The 19,028-nt window shown below is 39.4% G+C and overlaps 1 protein-coding gene across 7 annotated transcripts in view; it reads right to left on the minus strand.

Moving 5' to 3' along the window:
• Positions 1 to 19,028, minus strand: part of pitpnm2 (phosphatidylinositol transfer protein, membrane-associated 2) — a 75,512-nt gene that overhangs the window by 40,252 nt on the left and 16,232 nt on the right. For 3 of the 7 annotated variants that reach the window (XM_028025188.1, XM_028025187.1, XM_028025189.1), the window contains exon 2: positions 4,527 to 4,741. In XM_028025188.1, coding sequence (XP_027880989.1) covers positions 4,527 to 4,604 — 78 coding nt within the window. In that variant the 5' untranslated portion in view covers positions 4,605 to 4,741. Of the gene's footprint in view, positions 1 to 4,526; positions 4,742 to 17,041; positions 17,318 to 19,028 lie in introns of those variants that run through there. The other 4 variants (XM_028025191.1, XM_028025192.1, XM_028025186.1 and 1 more) reach the window with 4 other exon arrangements.

The raw sequence follows: 19,028 nt of genomic DNA on the forward strand, positions 1-19,028 counted from the left end.
TTTAGGGGTGCTGCAGTGGTGCAGAGTTAAACCTCAGATATTGGTATTGGAAGTGAAAAAAGTGGAGCGGTTTATCTCTAATCAGTTTACAAATATAAGACGTGGTGGACTAATGGCTTTGAACTTGGTGCTTCACTGAAGCTAGAGGAGGAAGGAGAAAACAGAGCTAGACAGTTTAACACCTTGTCTGTGACAATTTTATTTATGTACAGCAGGTTTTGTTAAACTTTATGAAGCATATTTGCAACTTATTCTTACAAGGTGATTAAATTGAGAGCTGATGTGTATGGTAAAACGTTCAGAATTGTTTTCTTTCCATTTTCCTTGACTAGCTTTTCTGCTGACAAATAGCATCTCCACAGCATGATGCTGGCACCACCGACATTATTCTTACCCGTCCAGTCAGATTTAGGTGGATCACCAGGCCTCCGAGGGTTTACTTTTTCCCTTTCCTTGGAAACCACTTTGCGCAGCGTCCGCCTCACAGAGCAGCCCTTCCCCACTCTGCGCCTTCAGACTAGCCAACAGCAATTAGCAAACACCTGGTGGAACTGCACATCTGCTGAGCTCATTATAGGAGCTAATTCTCAGTGCAACTCGGGTAAAAACGTTGTTAAAGGGTTAACAGAGGAGCCATGTTGTGTTGACTTCCTGAAGTCAGAGTTTCAGAAAGAGCAGGAGTTTCTTAAAGAGACAGAGGCCCAATTTCAAGGTAAAAACTCTTTTAAGTCATATTAAATATATACAGCATTTGTTATGTTGACAACTGCAAACTGTGATTATGCTATAAAGTGGCACTATGTGCCTGGAAAACACATAGTACTGCCCCTTTAAGCATTAATAAAAACCATTTGTGTCGATGCAAAGTAGTGGGATGTTTATATGTGGCTAATAACCAAAGTGGCTTCATGCTAATCAAGCAATGTTTTCTCAAGAGCTGTGACATCCATATATATATATGGCAATACGTTAATAGCAATAATAGAGGTGATCTGAATTACAAAAATGCTGTAAATTTCAGAAAGTACATGGGAACACCTCATCTAGGTTTTTTTTTTCTGACAAAACATTTCAAAAATACAAACGGGTGAGAAAAGCTGTGCTATTTTTTTAATGTTATGATAATATTACATATTTATTTGAATAATGTTTGAATCTCATGTTACTGTATCCAGCAACGAGCTTCGGACATCAAGTTGTCATGGCGACTGCACCACCACGTCTCCCTCTCTGTCTCGTTCACGCCACAAAACCAAATGATGGCAGCAGCTGCCCGCTGCAGGTGATGTCACCAGTTACCCCGGCGACAGGCGCTCCAACTGTGACGCCGAGGAGCAGGAGCGGTGTGTGTGTGTGTGTGGGGGGGGGTGCTTGTGTGTGTGTGTGTGTGTGTGTGCAGTCATGTATTTGTATGTTCGTCCACATAAGCAAAGTTATGATAAAAAGAAGCAAACAAGTCGTTTCTGTTTTGTCTGCACAGATCTGGCTTCTAATAACTTCATCTGATCAAATTTAAATGAGTCTGAATATTAGGTTGCATATTTTCTGTTGCAGAATAGAATAAGCGACCTAAAAAGGAGGAATCGACGCGGCTCTTGCTTCATTGCTATTTGTCAGTAATGAGTTTCATGATCACAAGCGGGAACATGTCGCTCTAAAATGACATCCTTTGTTTAATCTGTCCTGATTTACGGCTCCTAAGTAAATACAGGCTGCATTCATACTGAGATGTTGTTTTTTAATGACATTTTAATTGTTTTCACAAAGTTATGAAAGGAAGCATAAAGCCCAGACATATGGAGCACCATCTGGTCTGCAGAGCGACACCGTGACCTCTCAGCAACGTTTTCTCTCAGATCCTGTTCTACAGGAAGACACAAGGACACCTTCCACTCTGCCCTCCATTACACGTATGAGATATTAGCTGAAACAAGGTAATGCTTCGTAACCACCGCTAAAATCATCATAACTGCCCCTGATCCAGCCTTTTGAACTGGGACAATACGATGTAAACCATGGGGGCGTGGGGGTTTACGCTAATTTTGAAGTATTGCTTTAGAAAAGGTTGTCGGAGATGGCAAAATTCGAAATAACTTCCTTACACTTTTTTTTTTCTCCGAAGAGTTTTTGCGGCGCTAGTGGCTCGTATTTTTTCGACAGTAGGCAGACAGGAAGGAGGGTGGAAGACATGCGGCAAAGGTCGTCGGGACCGGGAGTCGAACCCGCGACGTCCGCGTCGAGGACTAAGGCCTCCAAACGTGGGGCGTGCTAACCCCCTGCGCCACCACAGCACGCCCCAAACTTCTTTACACTTTATGTTCGCTTTTGAGGTGGTTTTTGGCTTTTCCGATAACGCGCTACAGAGTAGCAAAGGAAACTCATTTTCTGGGTAAGTTCAAACCTCCAGCTGAGAGGGGAGGACTCTACTTCCTGTCTATTACAGTCATGCGTAGCGTCAATATCTGATGAAGTTACAGTTTATGTAGTGAGGTTGATTTGCTCCAAACCACGAGATATAAACAGGCCTAATTCACATTTTCTTTTGTTCTATTTTGAGACCTGTTATAGGGGCAGTATTGTGTTTTCCAGGCACATAGTGCCATTTCATTGCAGACTCACGTAACTATGTTAGCTTCAGTCATTACCAAATATGTCTTAAAAGAAGTTTTAGTGCCTTGAAATTAGGTCTCTGTCTCTAAAAAAATATCCTGCTCTTTCTGAAACTCCACCGCCTTATTAACCCTTTAGCAACGTTTTTACCAGCGTTGAACTGAGAAGTAGCTCCTATAATGAGCTCAGCTGATGCGCAGTTCCACCAGGTGGTTGCTAATTGCTGCTGGCTAGTCTGAAGGGGCTGAGTGGGGGAGACAAGAAGCTGCTCTGTGAGGTGGAAGCTTGGAAGCTGCAGCTCTGAGGAGGAGCTGCGTCTACGAAGGCCGGGCTAGGTCCACCCAGGCGTTTTGAACAGGTTGCCATGGAGATGAAAAGATTTTTTAAACATGCATGAAAGAATCATGGTAACACTCCAAGTATGTTTTTGATAAGGGAATAACATTATAACATGATGTAAAGCTCAAAGAAGTCAATTTTACATGACACTGCCCCAATTATTGTGCTCAAAATTAGCATAATAATTGGATGGAAACATATCTATAGTTTGGTTTTCATAATAGAAACCATTTATATGAGTGTATTATACATAACTTGTGTTTTCCCACTTGACAGTTGACATAACTCCAGTTTGGATTAAACACAACAACCAACAAGCTGTTAGCGTAAGAATCCCATGTCACCATGTTTGTTTTAGTCATGTCCATTTCTGAGATTTATAAATAAATTTAAAAAAAACACCTGTGGAGTCTGAACCAACATTACATTTCTTTTTACTTTCACTTACAAAGACTCTCTTGACCACTTCAGCAGGTCCATTGGAACTGCACACAAGAAGCAATCAGTAATATAAGATTTCCTCCTGTTAGCTGGTTGCTGTAGTTACACCAAAGTCTGCTTATGAGTGACTGATCGGGTATCAGCAGACAACTCCTCCAGCGGAGGAACCTATTACCTTCTGTAATAGGTTTACTGAGTGAGAATCGGGGGAAAAAGAGAGAAAAACCATGACCTTAAAGCTACCGTATATAACTTTTATAAAATAAAATATACCTGTTTGATCAAACTTTCTCTTTGCTGTGACAGTAGAATGTAATTGCGATAACTTTGAAAAAAAATCAAACTGCTCTGCCTTCTCCCAGTGCTCCCACTGCTTGACCAGAAACAACCAGTCACATGTCAGCTGTGTGATGTTACACTGGGAAAAGGTTGCACCAGATGTGCATCTGCCATTAATGCTAACTAGCATTAGCATTGATTGCAGGCTATGTGATGAACCAGCTGCAGCTTAGCAACGAACATGTGGGAAAGGGTGAGCATGAGAGTAGTTGACAGCGCTAAGACCCTCCCCCTGACTCTGATTGGTTGTTTCTGACTGAGTCACACCAGGAAGAATGGAGAGGAGCTAATATTTTCCTAGATTATCTGTCAGATATTATACTGTCACAACATCATGATGATTTTAACAAATATGTTAAAAAAAAAAGCTTTATGTAAACAGAATGTCATTAAAGTGTTTCATAACTGGACCAAGTGTCTCTTTTTTGGAAATCCAAACATGGTCATCCCACCATAACCGGAAGTGTATCTGACAAGTATATTAATAACAGGTAGCTTTGTTTAGCTTCAAATTGCATTCGTAAATGAAACAAAGAGGTTTAAGCCAAAAATACTCCTTAGTTTAAAGGTTCAAAGTGCCTGAAAAAAATTTTTTTTTTTCATTTAACCTTTAGTTTATCAGGAAAATCCCATTGAGATTAAAAATCCTGGCCAAGACCGGTGTTAGCACACAGACATACTACAGAACATCCACAGCAAAATCAGAAAACGTTAACACCGTTAAAAGATTCCTCAGTCGAAACATTTACAGGCAGACGAGTCCTTCTGAAAATCAGCAGGAATCAAGAAGTGCTCACCTGGATCATGTAGAGCTGAGCAATGCGGTACTCCTCCACGCTCATCGGCATGGGGATCCGGTACTCCTTGATCAGCATGGCTGTGCTGGAACAGAACCGACTCTGCCTTCCTGCGTTCGTGGGGTCCGGAGGTGAGGCTCCTCTCGGTCGGGCTTTGCTAACCCAGCAGCATAGTCAGTCAGCAAGGAGGCAGCCGTCTGTCATTTTTTCCCCGCCTGAGACAGAAAAGCAAACGGCATTCAGTGTTGGGAGGGAAAAGAAAAACCCAACAACTCTGTAACGTCCCTTCAGCCTCTGGCTTACTTACAAGCCATAGGAGGAGTTAGCATGCTTGTCTGAGGGATTAAAGCCCTCCATATACAAGCCAACACATCCTGTGTGTGTGCTCCAGCGGATCTATTACAAGGTAATCCACTGACCCAGCAGCAGCGCTGAAATCCTCCTGCAACCTAAATCCCAACTCTGTGGCACCAAAGATGCAGCAGCGATGCCACTGAAGGACTAATCTTTGGTGTGACCTCTGCAGGTTCTCTACCACTGCAGTGTAGATATTTATCTATCTGATCTGACTTTTATTTAGCAATTTCTTTACTGTGTAAAGCTTTGATTAGAGCTGGACAATAAATCTGTAATAATAATAATCTACTTAGTTTCTCCAGAACCAAGCAGCATTCAGTTTCTATGCACCACTAATCTGGAACAAACTTCCAGAAAACCGCAAAGCAGCCGAAACACTGAGCTCCTGTAAATCAAGGCTAAAGATCCCACCTGTTTAGAGTTGCTTTTGAACCAAATCAGAACCAGGAAGCGGGTCTTAGTGTTGTTAATCACAGTCATGTATGTGCTGCTCATAACCTCCCTCTTTCTCTCTGCTACGCTACAGCAGGTTCACCACAGCCTGACAGGAATCCTGAGGCTAGTTAGCATGGCCAGCGATGAACGATTTTCCTCAAAAGGTAAGTTATTTCCCTGCCATTAGTATGTTTAGCAGGGTTAACATTTTATTGTTGAAATTTTGTATTGTGACTTTGTTTATTTGTTTATTTGGTGTTGTCCTTTTGTAATGTTCGTAAAATGTTAAAGTTGCTGAGGCCGTAAATTAGAATTCAGTTTCCATTTTGTTTTTGCCTTAAGGTATTTTCTTATGACTTTATCATAACTTTTGTGGTGTGAGCCCCAGGAAAAATAGTCTGTAGTAGAGACTAAATAATAATAAAAAAAAGTACACAAGAATGATTAACAGCGCTAAGACCTGCCCACTGGCTCTGATTGGTTGCATTTCTTCAGGTGGCAATAATAGCTTAGGAAGGAGGTGAAGGAGACTGATCTTTTCTCATATTATACTGTCACAACATGCTGACAGTTTTAACAAATATGTAAAAATAATTTTAAAAAACATTTTTGTGAAAGTTTCACACACTAGCTTTAATGGAGGAGAATAACAACAATAGAAAGTTTCTTTCTGCTTTCAGCTTCCAAACTTAGATTCTGCTGACCCATGATTCAACTGAATTGGCGTTTTCTGTAAAGTGCCGCGAGGCAACATGTGCTGTGAATTTCCGCGACATAAATAAACTGAACTCAATTAAGCTGAATTAATAACATCCTTCAGCTCATCTGCATTGTTGGCTCATTTTCCTCGACTCTGTGTGTAATGAATCCAAACATTATGCGGGTTTCACTATGCTGAACTGAATCGCTGAAATAAATGAACTGTGCAAAGCTATTCTAATTTAGTAAATGCACCCACATGACTGTGCTATCTATGTTGATTTAATGTCAAGCTTTTCTTTATGTTATTTTCCAAGAAATTAACAGGAAAACAAACTGAGCAAAAATCTAACACAGAAATTGTTGTTTCTTTCATTCTATGATTACGGTTCTCTTTTCTGATTTCCAACTTTTAGAAATATGGTTGCTGTGATGTGAAAACCTGACGACAATCTGACAGTGCTTTAGATCTCTTAATGTAAACGCACATAAAAGGACACTGAGACAAGAAACAGGCTGCCAAACTCTTATTGCAGTCGGTGAGTGTACACTAATCACGTCCTTAAGAGGACGGATTTTCTTTTTTCTTTCCAGTGATCCAATTACATGTTTTGTTTACACAACCACAGCGGACACTCCCTGCTGTTAACGTCATGAATTTTACATTCATGATGTACACCATGATCATGATTCCCGGTGTACGTGTGTAGGAATTAACTAACAACTAACAGCATTTTCTCAGATTTATGTTGACATTAGAGCACAGGTCTCAAACTCCAGTCCTCCAGTCGCAGTCCTAGTTTTTAGATGTGCCACAGGTACAAAACTCTGGAATGAAATGGCTTCATTACCTCCTTGTGTAGATCAGTTCTCCAAAACCTTAATGACCTAATTATTCTATTCAGGTGGTGCAGCAAAGGCACATCTAAAAGTTGCAGGACACCAGCCCTCCAGGACTGGAGTTTGACACCTGTGCTTTAGAGGAATATACACAGCTGTGAAAATGATCTCTCCCCCTTTACAAAATCCCTTATTTTTTCTCCTTTGCAGTGCCAGAGAAAAATAACCTGAATATATCCAATACTTTTTTTAATGATGTCATTTATAAAGAAAAATGGAAATGTTTGCTAATTACACTTAAAGCTGTATTTACTCAGATTTTTTTTAAAAAGTACTATTAAAACTGGTTTGATTTGAAACATTAAAGTGTGTGTGTGGGGGCGAGGGAGCAAAAATACCTGAAATTTGTCAGAAATTAAATACTGGCAATATATATTTGTTTGTGGTTTAAGCTGTGCAAAACGCCTGGGGGAACTTAGCCCCGCCTTTGAGGCACAGCTCCTCCTCTGAGCTGCAGTTTCCAAGCTACTTAATTTCTGCCTCACAGAGCAGACCTTCCCATGACTCCCCCTCTCAGCTCCTTCAGACTAGCCAGCAGCAATTAGCAAACACCTGGTGGAACTGTACATCTGCTGAGCTCATTATAGAAGCTACTTCTCAGTGAAATGCTGGTAAAACGTTGTTAAAGTGTTAATAGAGGTGTTGTGATGACTTCTTGAAGGTGGAGTTTCAGAAAGAGCAGGAGTTTCTTAAAGACACAAAGGCCCAATTTCAAGACGTTAAATAGCTAAGTAAAATTTCTTTTAAGTCATATTTGATATTTGGAGCATTTTTGTAACAACTGATGGTAACATAGTTATTTAATTGTGCTACAAAACGACGCTATGTGCGTAAACACATAATACTGCCCCTTTAAGAGTCTAAGAAAGATAATATTTGTTTTTAGTAAGGCTAATAAGGCCTATAAAAATGATGTGGGTAAAAACATTTGCTTTAAAAACAAATGGATAATAATTGTTAAACCCATCATTAAAGATACATTGTTCTTCATTAGCACAGCCTGAAACTCAGACATGCTAAATGTTTTTCTTCTGCGTCCACGGAGACGGTTTAATGACTCCCATTGCTAATCTAAAGACACCCTAACTTCTCAGCTCTGCCTTCCTTCCTCGCCCGTCTGTCTGAGTCGAGTTCATCCACCTGCTGCCATGTGAACCAGGTCAGCCAATCACAGACTGAGGAGGAGGGGGGTCATGTGGAAGCACTTGCTTAATCTTCAGCAGATGATAGCAGGCTGTAAATCTGAGAGGGGAGGGAGTTGGACACTGGAGTCTAATGGGTGGTGTGTGTGAGGTGTGTGTCTTCATCTGTGCATGATTAGGCATGACTGCGTGGCAGAGTGGGAGACCATGGAAGGTTTATTAAGACTCATCAGCTTGTCATTTAATGAAAACATTGCTGTAAGTGGCTACAAATGAACATTAATTGCACTGCCTTAGTAGCATATTAAGAGAATCAGATTTGAGCGTGTTTCATTTTGGATGTTTTCTTTTTTTAAAAAAGAGAAAAATCTGTGAGAGATAATTTACCAGAAAACAGCAATCGGTGTACATCTACTTTAGTCACGACCTACTAATTCTGATTACAACTAAAATCCGTAGGAAAAAGGGAAACCAGTACTGGTCAGGAAAAGGCTTATTGGTGGATAGTGCAGAAAAATCAGAAACAGACTAAACTTGATCAGAAAAGGAAGTAAGTAACTAGAAATCAGAAGGTGACATAAACCACTGTTAATCACCTTAAAACTGAGCAAAGAGACAAAGACTACAAAAGTAAAGAATAAAATCTAGAGTAGATAGAGACTGATATGCAAACTGACTACAGGACCAAATAATTAGAAATGTACCAAAGTGACCTAGAACTTTGTGAAACACAGAATCCCTCACAGAGTGAATCTGAAAGAGACTAAAAACCAGAGGGAAGAAATTCAAACAACCAGAGAAACGGACCAGAACAAGCAGAGAATAACAGAAGGTTGTTACTCCTAAACCATTTTTTACCTTCGTCGTCTTTCCTCATTTCACTGAGCCACTATTTTTTATATCTGCCATGCTACCATCTACCAGCAGGAGGCGTTATTAGGGTTTTGGTCAGGGGTCATAATTAGTAATGTCTCATAAAAATCAACTGACCCAATCAGGAAATAAAACCAACAATCAGTACAAATGGAGTGTACACTTCCACAAAATACAAATCTGATTTGAAGATTTCCACATTGTTATGACCATTTATCTACATCATTCAAAAAAATGGGGCAAAGGAAAATGAACTAACAGATGACGGGTTATGTAAATGGATGTGAAATGATTTATTTACAGGTACAAAATGAAAGTAGAAAGGGAGGAAATGGAGTGCTTGGGTCCAAAATGAGGAAACGAATAAAATCAACCATTAAGCTAACGACCTGCTCATTTCTGTTGTAAAAATTAAATTAATTGGTATAACAGACTGAACTTGTTTGATAACTGGGATCAATTGGGATGGATGTATCTTACGAGCCGAAAAGGGTTACGTTGTCTAGAAGTATCGATCTGGTTCATATTTATTCAAACAGAGAGGAAGCGGTACAGATGGATACCAACAAATCACAAAACATTCTTACTACTCCTGAAAATCATTACCTCTATAAGACCCAAACGTCCAGCCAGGATTCTGTGCAAACGGAGGCTGAGTGCAGATGAATAATCAGAGGAAATATTTTCCACTGAATCCTGGACAGAACGAAGACCTCCGTCCACACGAATGAACACGGGACGACCGACACGTACGCAGAGGAACACACGGTCTTTATAGCCTGTTTTTGTTTTTGTTGTTGTTTTATGCAAACTGACTTTAATGTTTTATTGACTCCATCAGCTCAACAAGCGGTGAGTCAGCACATCAAACACGGCGGCCTCCATCTACTGAGCCGGACCAAGTGAAGTGTGAACCACAAATGAAGGCCAGCCGGCCGAGGTGGGGGTTTAATGATCCATCGAAAATTTAGGAGTTTATTTCCTTTTAAATTGTTTGGACAGCATATCTAGTATCATGGATGGAGCCACTTGTCTGGAATGGACAATGGTTCAGATGACGAAGTAAGCATCAAAGAAAACAGAAACCTGAATGACTTAAATTTTTTTTTCAATTGACATTATGGACTTATTTATAACTTCTTCATCTCCAAATCTTTGGATGCCCTTTCTGAAAACCATAATTTAGTGGCCATGTTTTGGTTTCTACAGTTTATATCCACCTTTGTGACTTCTTTCCCACCAATTCAGGCCCCATGTCCACTGGAATGGACATGTTTCTGGGTTCAAAGTAAAAAAAAAAGAAAAAAGAAAAAAATTAAATGGTTCTTGTTTTTGACTGGTTTCTTATTGGTCATTAACTGTGTTTCAAGCGCAAATGTGGGTAAATCTTTGTCTATGTTCCGCTAATGTTGAAAACCCCCCACAATTTTGCAATAGTTTCCATGAAATAAGAAAAGAATTTGAAATCAGGCATGAATACGCTACTTCACGTGATAAGTAATTAAAAATCCCAGCAGTAAACAGCTAGGTAAGATTTATTCATAATTCAGCCGTGTCTGCATTTTATTCAGGCATGTGCTCAGTCTGGGCCTCCCATCCTAAAGCTTTCTGTAAGTAAATATTCTTCGTGTATCACTTTAACATGTGATATTCAGTGCTGCTTGTTCAGTGTCACATGTAGATTACTAAAGGCTAGAAGATCTCAGATCTGTTTTGGTGTGGTCGTTATTTAGCAGCGTCATGTCCCACAGAGTTCACAGCCAAAATCCTTTTAAACAGCATCAAATTAGCATAGTTAGCAATTAGCAATTACATTTTACTTTATGTAACTGGATGAAAACCCACACAACTGTTATTTTTAAGCTGCAGACATAAAAACAGTGGGGGACACTAATTTTGGCACTCCTTGGCTCAGAGGCTTCTTGGATGAATCCGTTTCTGTCTGTGTGGTGAGAGGCTGAGGTGGGACACAGAGCAGGCTGTGATTCTCTTCAAATATGACTTTTAGAACATATTCTGAAAAGGTCTGCATTTTGCATCTTTAGCTTCAAATCTCAGCCAAACTGGGGCATTCAGAAAATCAGAAGAAACAATATCGGCTTCAAAGTACCTGGTGCAGAAGGTGACTTCGTCTCAAATGTAATAAAGAAAAATTTAAACTAAGTTCAAATTTGCAGGGTTTCCCCTAGAAAACTAGCTGACGGCGTTGGTATGGGTCCCTACTGTGTTTCTGAAAATACCACTTGGTAGTTATGTGTTAGTGGAAGGCAGCGTTAATAATACTTAAACGCCAACTACATTCAAAGACAAACATTTATAAAACCTGGAACAAATAAACAAACAATGCCAAGCCTGGTGGGGTGCAAGTAAAGCCTGGCGGCCCACCAGGCTTATTATACACTGAGGGAAACCCTGTTTTGATATTTCTAATGTGTTCCAATCAAAGCAAATCTGTACAGCTACAACAGAGTATTAGAGCCAGGCTAAGAAATGGTTTTTTCGTGGGTTTTCTTTACATTTCAAGAATAAAGTCAGTGTTGCGAGCATAAAGCTATATGACTATAAAGTCAATATAATATGAGCCTAAAGTCCGAATTACATGAGAGTAAAGTCGAATAATAGGAGAATGAAGTTGTAATATTATGAGAATTCCTCCACAAATAGTAATTTGAAAGATAAAAGGAGGAAGTTGAGCATCTTGTGAAGTTATGCTTTGGTATCGATTTTCCAAATAAGGAAATACTTCATTTTTTAACACATCAGCATCAAATTATTATCGGTAGCACGACAAGTTAGTCGCGTCAGATCCTGATAAATACAAGCTTTGCTCTCATTTTACAACTTCCCTTTTGTTTGCATCCTAGTAACTACTATGACTTTATTCTCGTAACTTAATACAATAAAAATCTCTTAGTCTGGCTGTAATACAACAATGAGGCAAAGCTTAAATTTAACCTGCTACAGTCGGCTGAGGAGGATGAGTCAGAAACACATTCCCAAACAGCTTTTTCAGGAATGCAAATGAGCTTCCAAGCACTGAGGAAAGATACCACACACCCTAATGGAGTCATTTTTTCTGTAGCGAAGACTTGACCCAGAAAAAAATCCCTCAGTCAGAATCCAAGTCTGGCTCCATTCATTCAGTTCACAGCAAACGGCAAAGCAGTCAGCTTTGTCTGCGCTCGTTGAACAGAAACGGCCAACATCAAAGCTCACTGAACGAGAATATCTCCACAAGAACACAAACTCTGAAAACTGTAAGGGGACATGAAAAAAATGACAGCATGTATGTATCAAAACCAAAATACGAATAAATAATTGTCATTGACAACATTATTATAATCGGAATAAAAATTTGTTTTCTATAAGCCATATAAAAATTGTTTCAGCCTCACATTTGTGCATTAAAACCAACATAATTAACCGAAATAAAGGCTTGAAAACATCAGTCTGTGTGATTGATCTAGTGTAACCTTTCCGTAAATATACTCATTTTTGAATATGACTATGGTTTCTAGTGCTGAACGATAGGTCAGATTAGTTGTGATGAAATAATTGTCAACTAACATAGTAATCGATTAATCGTTAACTGGACACAAAAAAAAAAAGGTAACGATACTTTGCTGAAAGAACTCGGTCCTAACATCAGCAGTCAAGTCAAAAATGAACAAGTATAGTATATAAAGTGGAACAGCTTTGGCTTCACAGGGTTCAAGTTCTAGTAGAAGGTTTATTTTCTTATTTTTTTAAAAATCATTATTTTTGTATTTTCGATTAATCTATTAATCGTCAGAATAACCAATGGAATAATCGATTACTAAAATAATCGATAGTTTAGTGATCGATTCAAATGGAAACAACAGCATTGATGTAGATTGGTCAAATCTTGAAGCTGAGCTGAATCTAGTTTTGTTCTTCAGCACAAATGAGGCGTGTAAAACTGTAATAACATTAACACATACATCTATCAAAATTTAATTTGGAAGATGAATTTCTTCATTTCTTCAGATTTTAATCTTGAGTACAAATTTAAAGTAGCAAATTGTTTCTTTGCATTTTAGTTTTTATAAAATGTATTTATTCATTGTCGCAAACAATCACAATATTATGACACGGGAAATTATTTTAAGTCAAGGATTATTTTATCAAACACAGTCTATTTCTTAATGTCTATTGATTCGTTGAGAAAGAAACAAAACCAACAAGGAAATAAACTATATGAGTAAGTCTACAATGGTTCTATATGGAAAAAGTGGGGAAGTTTTTTGAATGAGAAATACCTTTTCAAAACTTTCTCTATGCTGATTAACGATTTAATGTTTATCAAAATTTCACTGGCCTCCCAAAAGTTCAGAGAAAGGGACTTCTGGTCTCTAATGTTAACGCAGAGGTTAACCAGAGACAGGAAAGAAAAAAAGGGGAGAAATACAAAGTATTTGAGAACAGGAAAGAGAAAACCCACGTAAGGAAAGTCATTGAGCGATGCTGAACACAACACAGGCGATGAGGAAAAAGCTAAAGCTTGCTGGAATTTTGCGCAAAAATATTGAGGAACCTAAAGCAAAAAAAAAAAATGCAAAGAAAATCACAACTGAATCTGTTACATTGATCAGGCCTGGTTCTGTTGGATCTGGTTGTTTTTATATCTCGTGCTGAACCACATGAGGAGTCATTATGAGGGCCTGAACAACCAATCAGAGGCCAACCATGGGAAACGAGCGAGTCGCTTCGCCCTCAACAACCAATAAGAAAACGTATTCCTCCTATATTTGTTTTTCTATGAGACACAAAAAGAAATTAAACTATCCTTCTAAATAAACCTATCAAGTTTATTAATCAAATGCTGTATAATATTCTAAAAGCTTTGTAGACTTTGGAAATTGGGTAGTTAGAAATAATTTGACATGCACTAACATATCCATATGACATTTCTTTGGAAAATAACACTTAAAGACATTCATATATTGAAGGATCAAAGCACCAGTTGTGTTGGAAACTAGGTTGCTATAACAAAATCTAAAATGTCCGTCACTAATATTCCAAAGAGACTTTGTGGATGAAAGGGCAAGGTAACTAAAAGCGTGACACAAACATTGCCAGCATTTAGTTCATTTGTTCATCTCAAGGCTTTCTGACCAAAAACACTGATCTGTTCCTGGAAGCTCCGTTGTGAAGGAATGCAAATCAGGGCTAATACAAAGAGAAATAAAAGAATGTTAGATTCTAAGAAGGCTTTCATAAACCGTTTGCTACAAAATAAAAACTCCAAGGGCATTTTAACAGACGTAGCTGTGCGTATACGCAAATAAATATCCAACAAAAGATTCAGCTTGCTACCTGGTAAAGGTATTAATTCCTTGAATTGTCACTTTTCACTGCGATCTCTGCTGCAAGACTTATATCTCTATCATCTTTAGACTTTCCATCAGATCTAGGACATGAACATGCCTTCATCTAAACCGGTCCATTGTAGATCTTGCTGAATGTTTGTATGTTTGGTTCTATGCCGACTCAATAAGGATGGTGTGTTCAAGGTGGTCTGTTGTGTGAATTATCTGCCACACGTAATGTTTTACATGAAGGCTAAAGTTACATTTTAGTATCTTCTGACAAATTAAATCTTCCTCCACATTACATGCCCCTACATGGCTTGTGGCTAACTGAAACCAAGACTCCATATTGCTTTCTGTCAGCCACTCTTCCAAAATAAAAAGCCAGATTAATAGCAGTGCACGTTTAATACTTCTGTCAACAGATTCTCGTATTTGAGGTGGGCCTCTCACGCTCTGATTGATTCACTCGTGTCCCAGCCTGATTGGGGATGAACTGGCCGTGGCTTTACCCGGTTCATCCCCAATCAGGCCCAGCCAGATTCGTCTCCATTTGCAAATCCTCGTCTTTTGGATCGATTTGATTGGCTGCAGACTGCATTTGTTGATCGGCCCGTAGTAGCTGGCGAGACGCTGCGGTGCAAATTGTTAATTCCACGGTCCAACCTTTTTATCAATTGTGGTGGAAGAGCGCATACACCGTCAACTGGAAGGGGCAACACGCAACGGACAAATGTACCGAGAGATTTCAGAGGAAAGGGTGAACATGCAAATGGAGTCATTATAGCGTCGACCACAGCTCTGCAGTTAATGTCTGCATAGAACTACACCAGACATTAACGGGCTGAAGGGCTTAAGGGGTCAATCATGTCTTGATAGGTTCAAAGTCTTATTATACTCTTTCCATAGTGAGATAAAAGAAAAGCTTAAAGGGGCAGCATTATGTAAAGTTGACTTTGAGCTTTACATCGTGTTGTAATGTCATTTCCTCATTCAAAACATACCTGGAGTGTTGCTTTGTTTCTTTCATGCATGTTTGAGAAATTCTTTAATCTCCATGGCAACCACTTAGCTGTTTAAAACACCTGGCTGAACCTAGCTCCACCTCGGAGGTGCGGTTTACAAGTTTCTGCCTCACAGAGCAGACCTCCGCTGTGGCTCCCCCACTCAGCTCCTTCAGACTAGCCAGCAGCAATTAGCAAACAACTGGTGGGACTGCACATCAGCTGAGCGTATTAAAGGAGCTACTTCTCAACGGTAGTAGAAATGTTGTTTAAGGGTTAATAGAGGAGCCATGTTGTGGTGACTTCCTGAAGGCAGAGTTTCATAAAGAGAAGTTTTAAACAGACAGAGACCCAATTTTAAGGCGTTAGATTACAAAGTCATATTTATTTTAAGTCATATTTGATGTACATAGCATTTTTATAACAGCTGAAGGTAACTTAATTACACTTTAAATGGCTCTATGGGCCTGGCAGACACATAATAATACTGTTTCCTTAAAACGTTTCTTTCCAAAGAAACCCAGCAGACTGCATCGAGTCACTGACTTGCAGCATTTTGCAAATTTTAATGAGCTAAAACCAAAAAAAAAAAAAAAAAGAAAACAATGTGTTGTTTTGGTTTTTTACCCCCAGTTATGCACTACTACTTTTGCTCACACAAAATCCCAATGAAATACATCAAAGTTTGTGGCCGCAAAGAAAAAAATAATGCAAAAACGTCAAAGGGGAAATGATGAAATAAAGAACGTTCAAAGTGCTTTGGAAGAATGAAAGCTTGAAAAGTACAGCCTGTTCACTTTCACATGGATTCCATTTTTCTCAAACGTTGCAGCAGGAGCCGGATTTCTGAGTGGGATTCATGATCTCACAGTTTGCTGCACCACCGGGATTCATCTGGTCGACTCGCTCGGCATATGGAGGAGTCGTGCCGCTTTAACAAGATCCCCTGACTGGATTTGTCTCTGCATTTGTTAATCACAACACACAAGCCAGCAGGGCCGAATGACTCAGACAACATATGCAACAAGTAAACCAAGAGAGACAGGCAGGCTGGTGATTTTCTTCTATTTTTTTTTTTTCCATGGTTTTACCAAAACCAGACAGATTTCGTGCAGCCAGTTTGCCCAAAGCTGAACTGCAAACACAGGCTTTCTAAGTCCTTTCTATGTTCCGTGTAGTGATAAATACGGTATTTGATGATTTATTTCCACACTTGGCATCAGGACTGAACAGAGTTTGCAGCAGATCATTACTCACTGCTTGACAGGAGCATTAAAATAAAGCCTTGACTACGTATTTTTGCTTTTAAAAAAAAAGAAATAAATCCCATTTTATGGATGTATAGAAAGCTAGCTACACTGCCAAGTAAATATAAAAGAACAAAACAAAAATTTCCTCCAATTATTCCAGCCAATTAAAAGAATCAGAAATATATATTAGATATTAACTCAGACTCTGCCAAAGGGAAACTTTTTTTCCCTCCCAGAATCGCAGTGTAATTCAGACATTTTTGCATTTGATGATGAGATTAAATTGACTTGTGAAACGCAGCGGCTAGATATTTCAATTCTGTCAAATGCGAGTCTGTTGCCTTCCCCCCCTCACACAGCTGCCACATCTCGGGAGAGGATGACTAAAGCCCCGCCACCTGCAGGTTGCTGTCGGAGCGCTCAGAGTCCAACAGGCAGCAGCGTGTCGTTTATTTTCACATGAGAAGGAAGCGGGGATGAACATTCCGATCGAACCGGATCTTTCGGGTGAAAGAAATGTTTTACCTCTCGGCTGCTGGATGGATCCATGTGCAGAGGGAGGAGCGCTGCAGAACCTGATCCTGGCGAGACTCCCCGGCTCACGCGGCTGTGGCGGCGACTCCCCACCACATCCCGGCCCCTCGGTAAAGCTCAAAGTGCCCTCCGCTTAACAAAACCCAAGAGCAGCTTTAGATTCTGCCTCTCCTCGACCTCTCTTCGCTCTCTCTCTCTTGCTGTTCTGCTCTCCTCCATCAGCTGTCCCCACCTCCTCATCACAGAGGAAGCTCAGTTACCATGGCGACGCGTGAGGCTGGAGCCCGATTGGCGATGGTTGTTGTGATGCAGCGGGTTTGGCGGCGCGGCCCCACCAGATTGATTGCCTTTTCAGCGGGGACGGTTGCGTAACGCCGAGCCAGAATCAGCAGATACGAAGGAATTTATTCTCAATGATAAATTAAAAAAACAACAACAACAGAGCTTCTGCTGTTTCACTGTAAACCGCAGCTCTTAAGGTAATTAATGAAGATATCTGAGAGGCTAGAGAAGATCTTTTTTTATGAGTAGATTCTACTTTTATATTTTAAATCATAAAATCCACCGTTGGCATTTCCTCTGCAAAAGTATGTTAGTTAAGGAAGTGTTTTAAAGGCACATCATGTCAAGTAACTTAACTTCAGCTGTTATAAAAGTGCCATCTATATATATATATAATATGATTTAAAAGAAATTTGACTTCCTACATTAAATCCTTGAAATTGGGTCTCTGTCTCTTTAAGAAGCTCCTCCTCTTTCTAAAACTCCGCCTTCCAGAAAGTCATCACAACATGGCTCCTCTATTAACCCTTTAACAAAGTTTTTACCAGAGTTGCACTGAGAAGTAGCTCCTATGATGAGCTCAGCAGATGCTCAGTTCCACCAGGTGTTTGCTAATTGTTGCTGGCTAGTCTGAAGGAGCTGAGAGGGGGATTGACGGAGAAGGGCTGCACTGTGAGGCAGAACCGAGCAAACCAGTTCTGAGGCTGCGTTTTAAAAGGTTTTTTCAGCTTTTTTTAAAGAAAGCTTTTTTTAACAAAAACTTCAATGTCACGACAAAGCAGAAGTTGTGTTGAGCTGACTGAGGAAACAGAAGTAAACACAACACCGGCAGTGAAACAGGTGGGTGACGGTCATTTTTGCTTCTTTGTCATTTCATATATTTATCTTTTTTGATTGTTTTGTAGCTGATTTTTTCCCCAGTAGGCAACAGAGTGGAGCCGCCTAAAGAGTAAGAGTTCTGTTTGTAAAGTTACACAGTCCAAAATTGACAGCAGTAATTTTGGGTTACTGAAAATTTAGCTCCAACTTAAATAGTTAGCCAGCAAGCTAAACTATTAGCTTTAAAGTAAATATTTACCTTTGAAGCTACATTTGTAGCTAGCAAATTAACCCCTCAACAGTCAAGATGAAATCAATGGTCTCATGGACTAATTGACTATCATGTAATAGTGACAGTTGAAGGGTTTTGATTCCAGCTTGCTTGCTAGCTACTTATTTAGCTAGTTGGCTAAATATTGAGCTTAAGGCTAAATATTTAGCAGGACTAAGACAAATAGACATCAGTCCACCAGTAGAGACAAGTGGATGGATGGAAGATGCAGAGTTTAAAGTGAAGAAAAATAGCACTGTCATCTTAAAATTTCTCAAAAATTGTTCACATCTAATAGGCTGTATGTAGAGATTTTTTTTAAAACAAGATTTGTACATAAAATAATAAAAGAACATTATAGTGCCTACTTTAGGAAAACATGGAGTAAAGAGAAAAGTAATTAAGACACTACTTTTTAAAGTTTGAGACTGCCTGGCGTGATTAATGTTAACATTAATTATTAATCAGTGTAAGACTCGTCCTTCTAACACTTTCAAATGTCAATATTAACAGTTTACAGTTTCTTTCACGAGGCAGCAATAAAAGCAGTAATTAAATCCTCGCCTCAGTTCTTTTTAAACTCATTAAAATGTTTGTTGGCTGGGC

Source organism: Xiphophorus couchianus, chromosome 8 (assembly GCF_001444195.1).
Source record: "Xiphophorus couchianus chromosome 8, X_couchianus-1.0, whole genome shotgun sequence".
Lineage (NCBI taxonomy): Eukaryota > Metazoa > Chordata > Actinopteri > Cyprinodontiformes > Poeciliidae > Xiphophorus > Xiphophorus couchianus.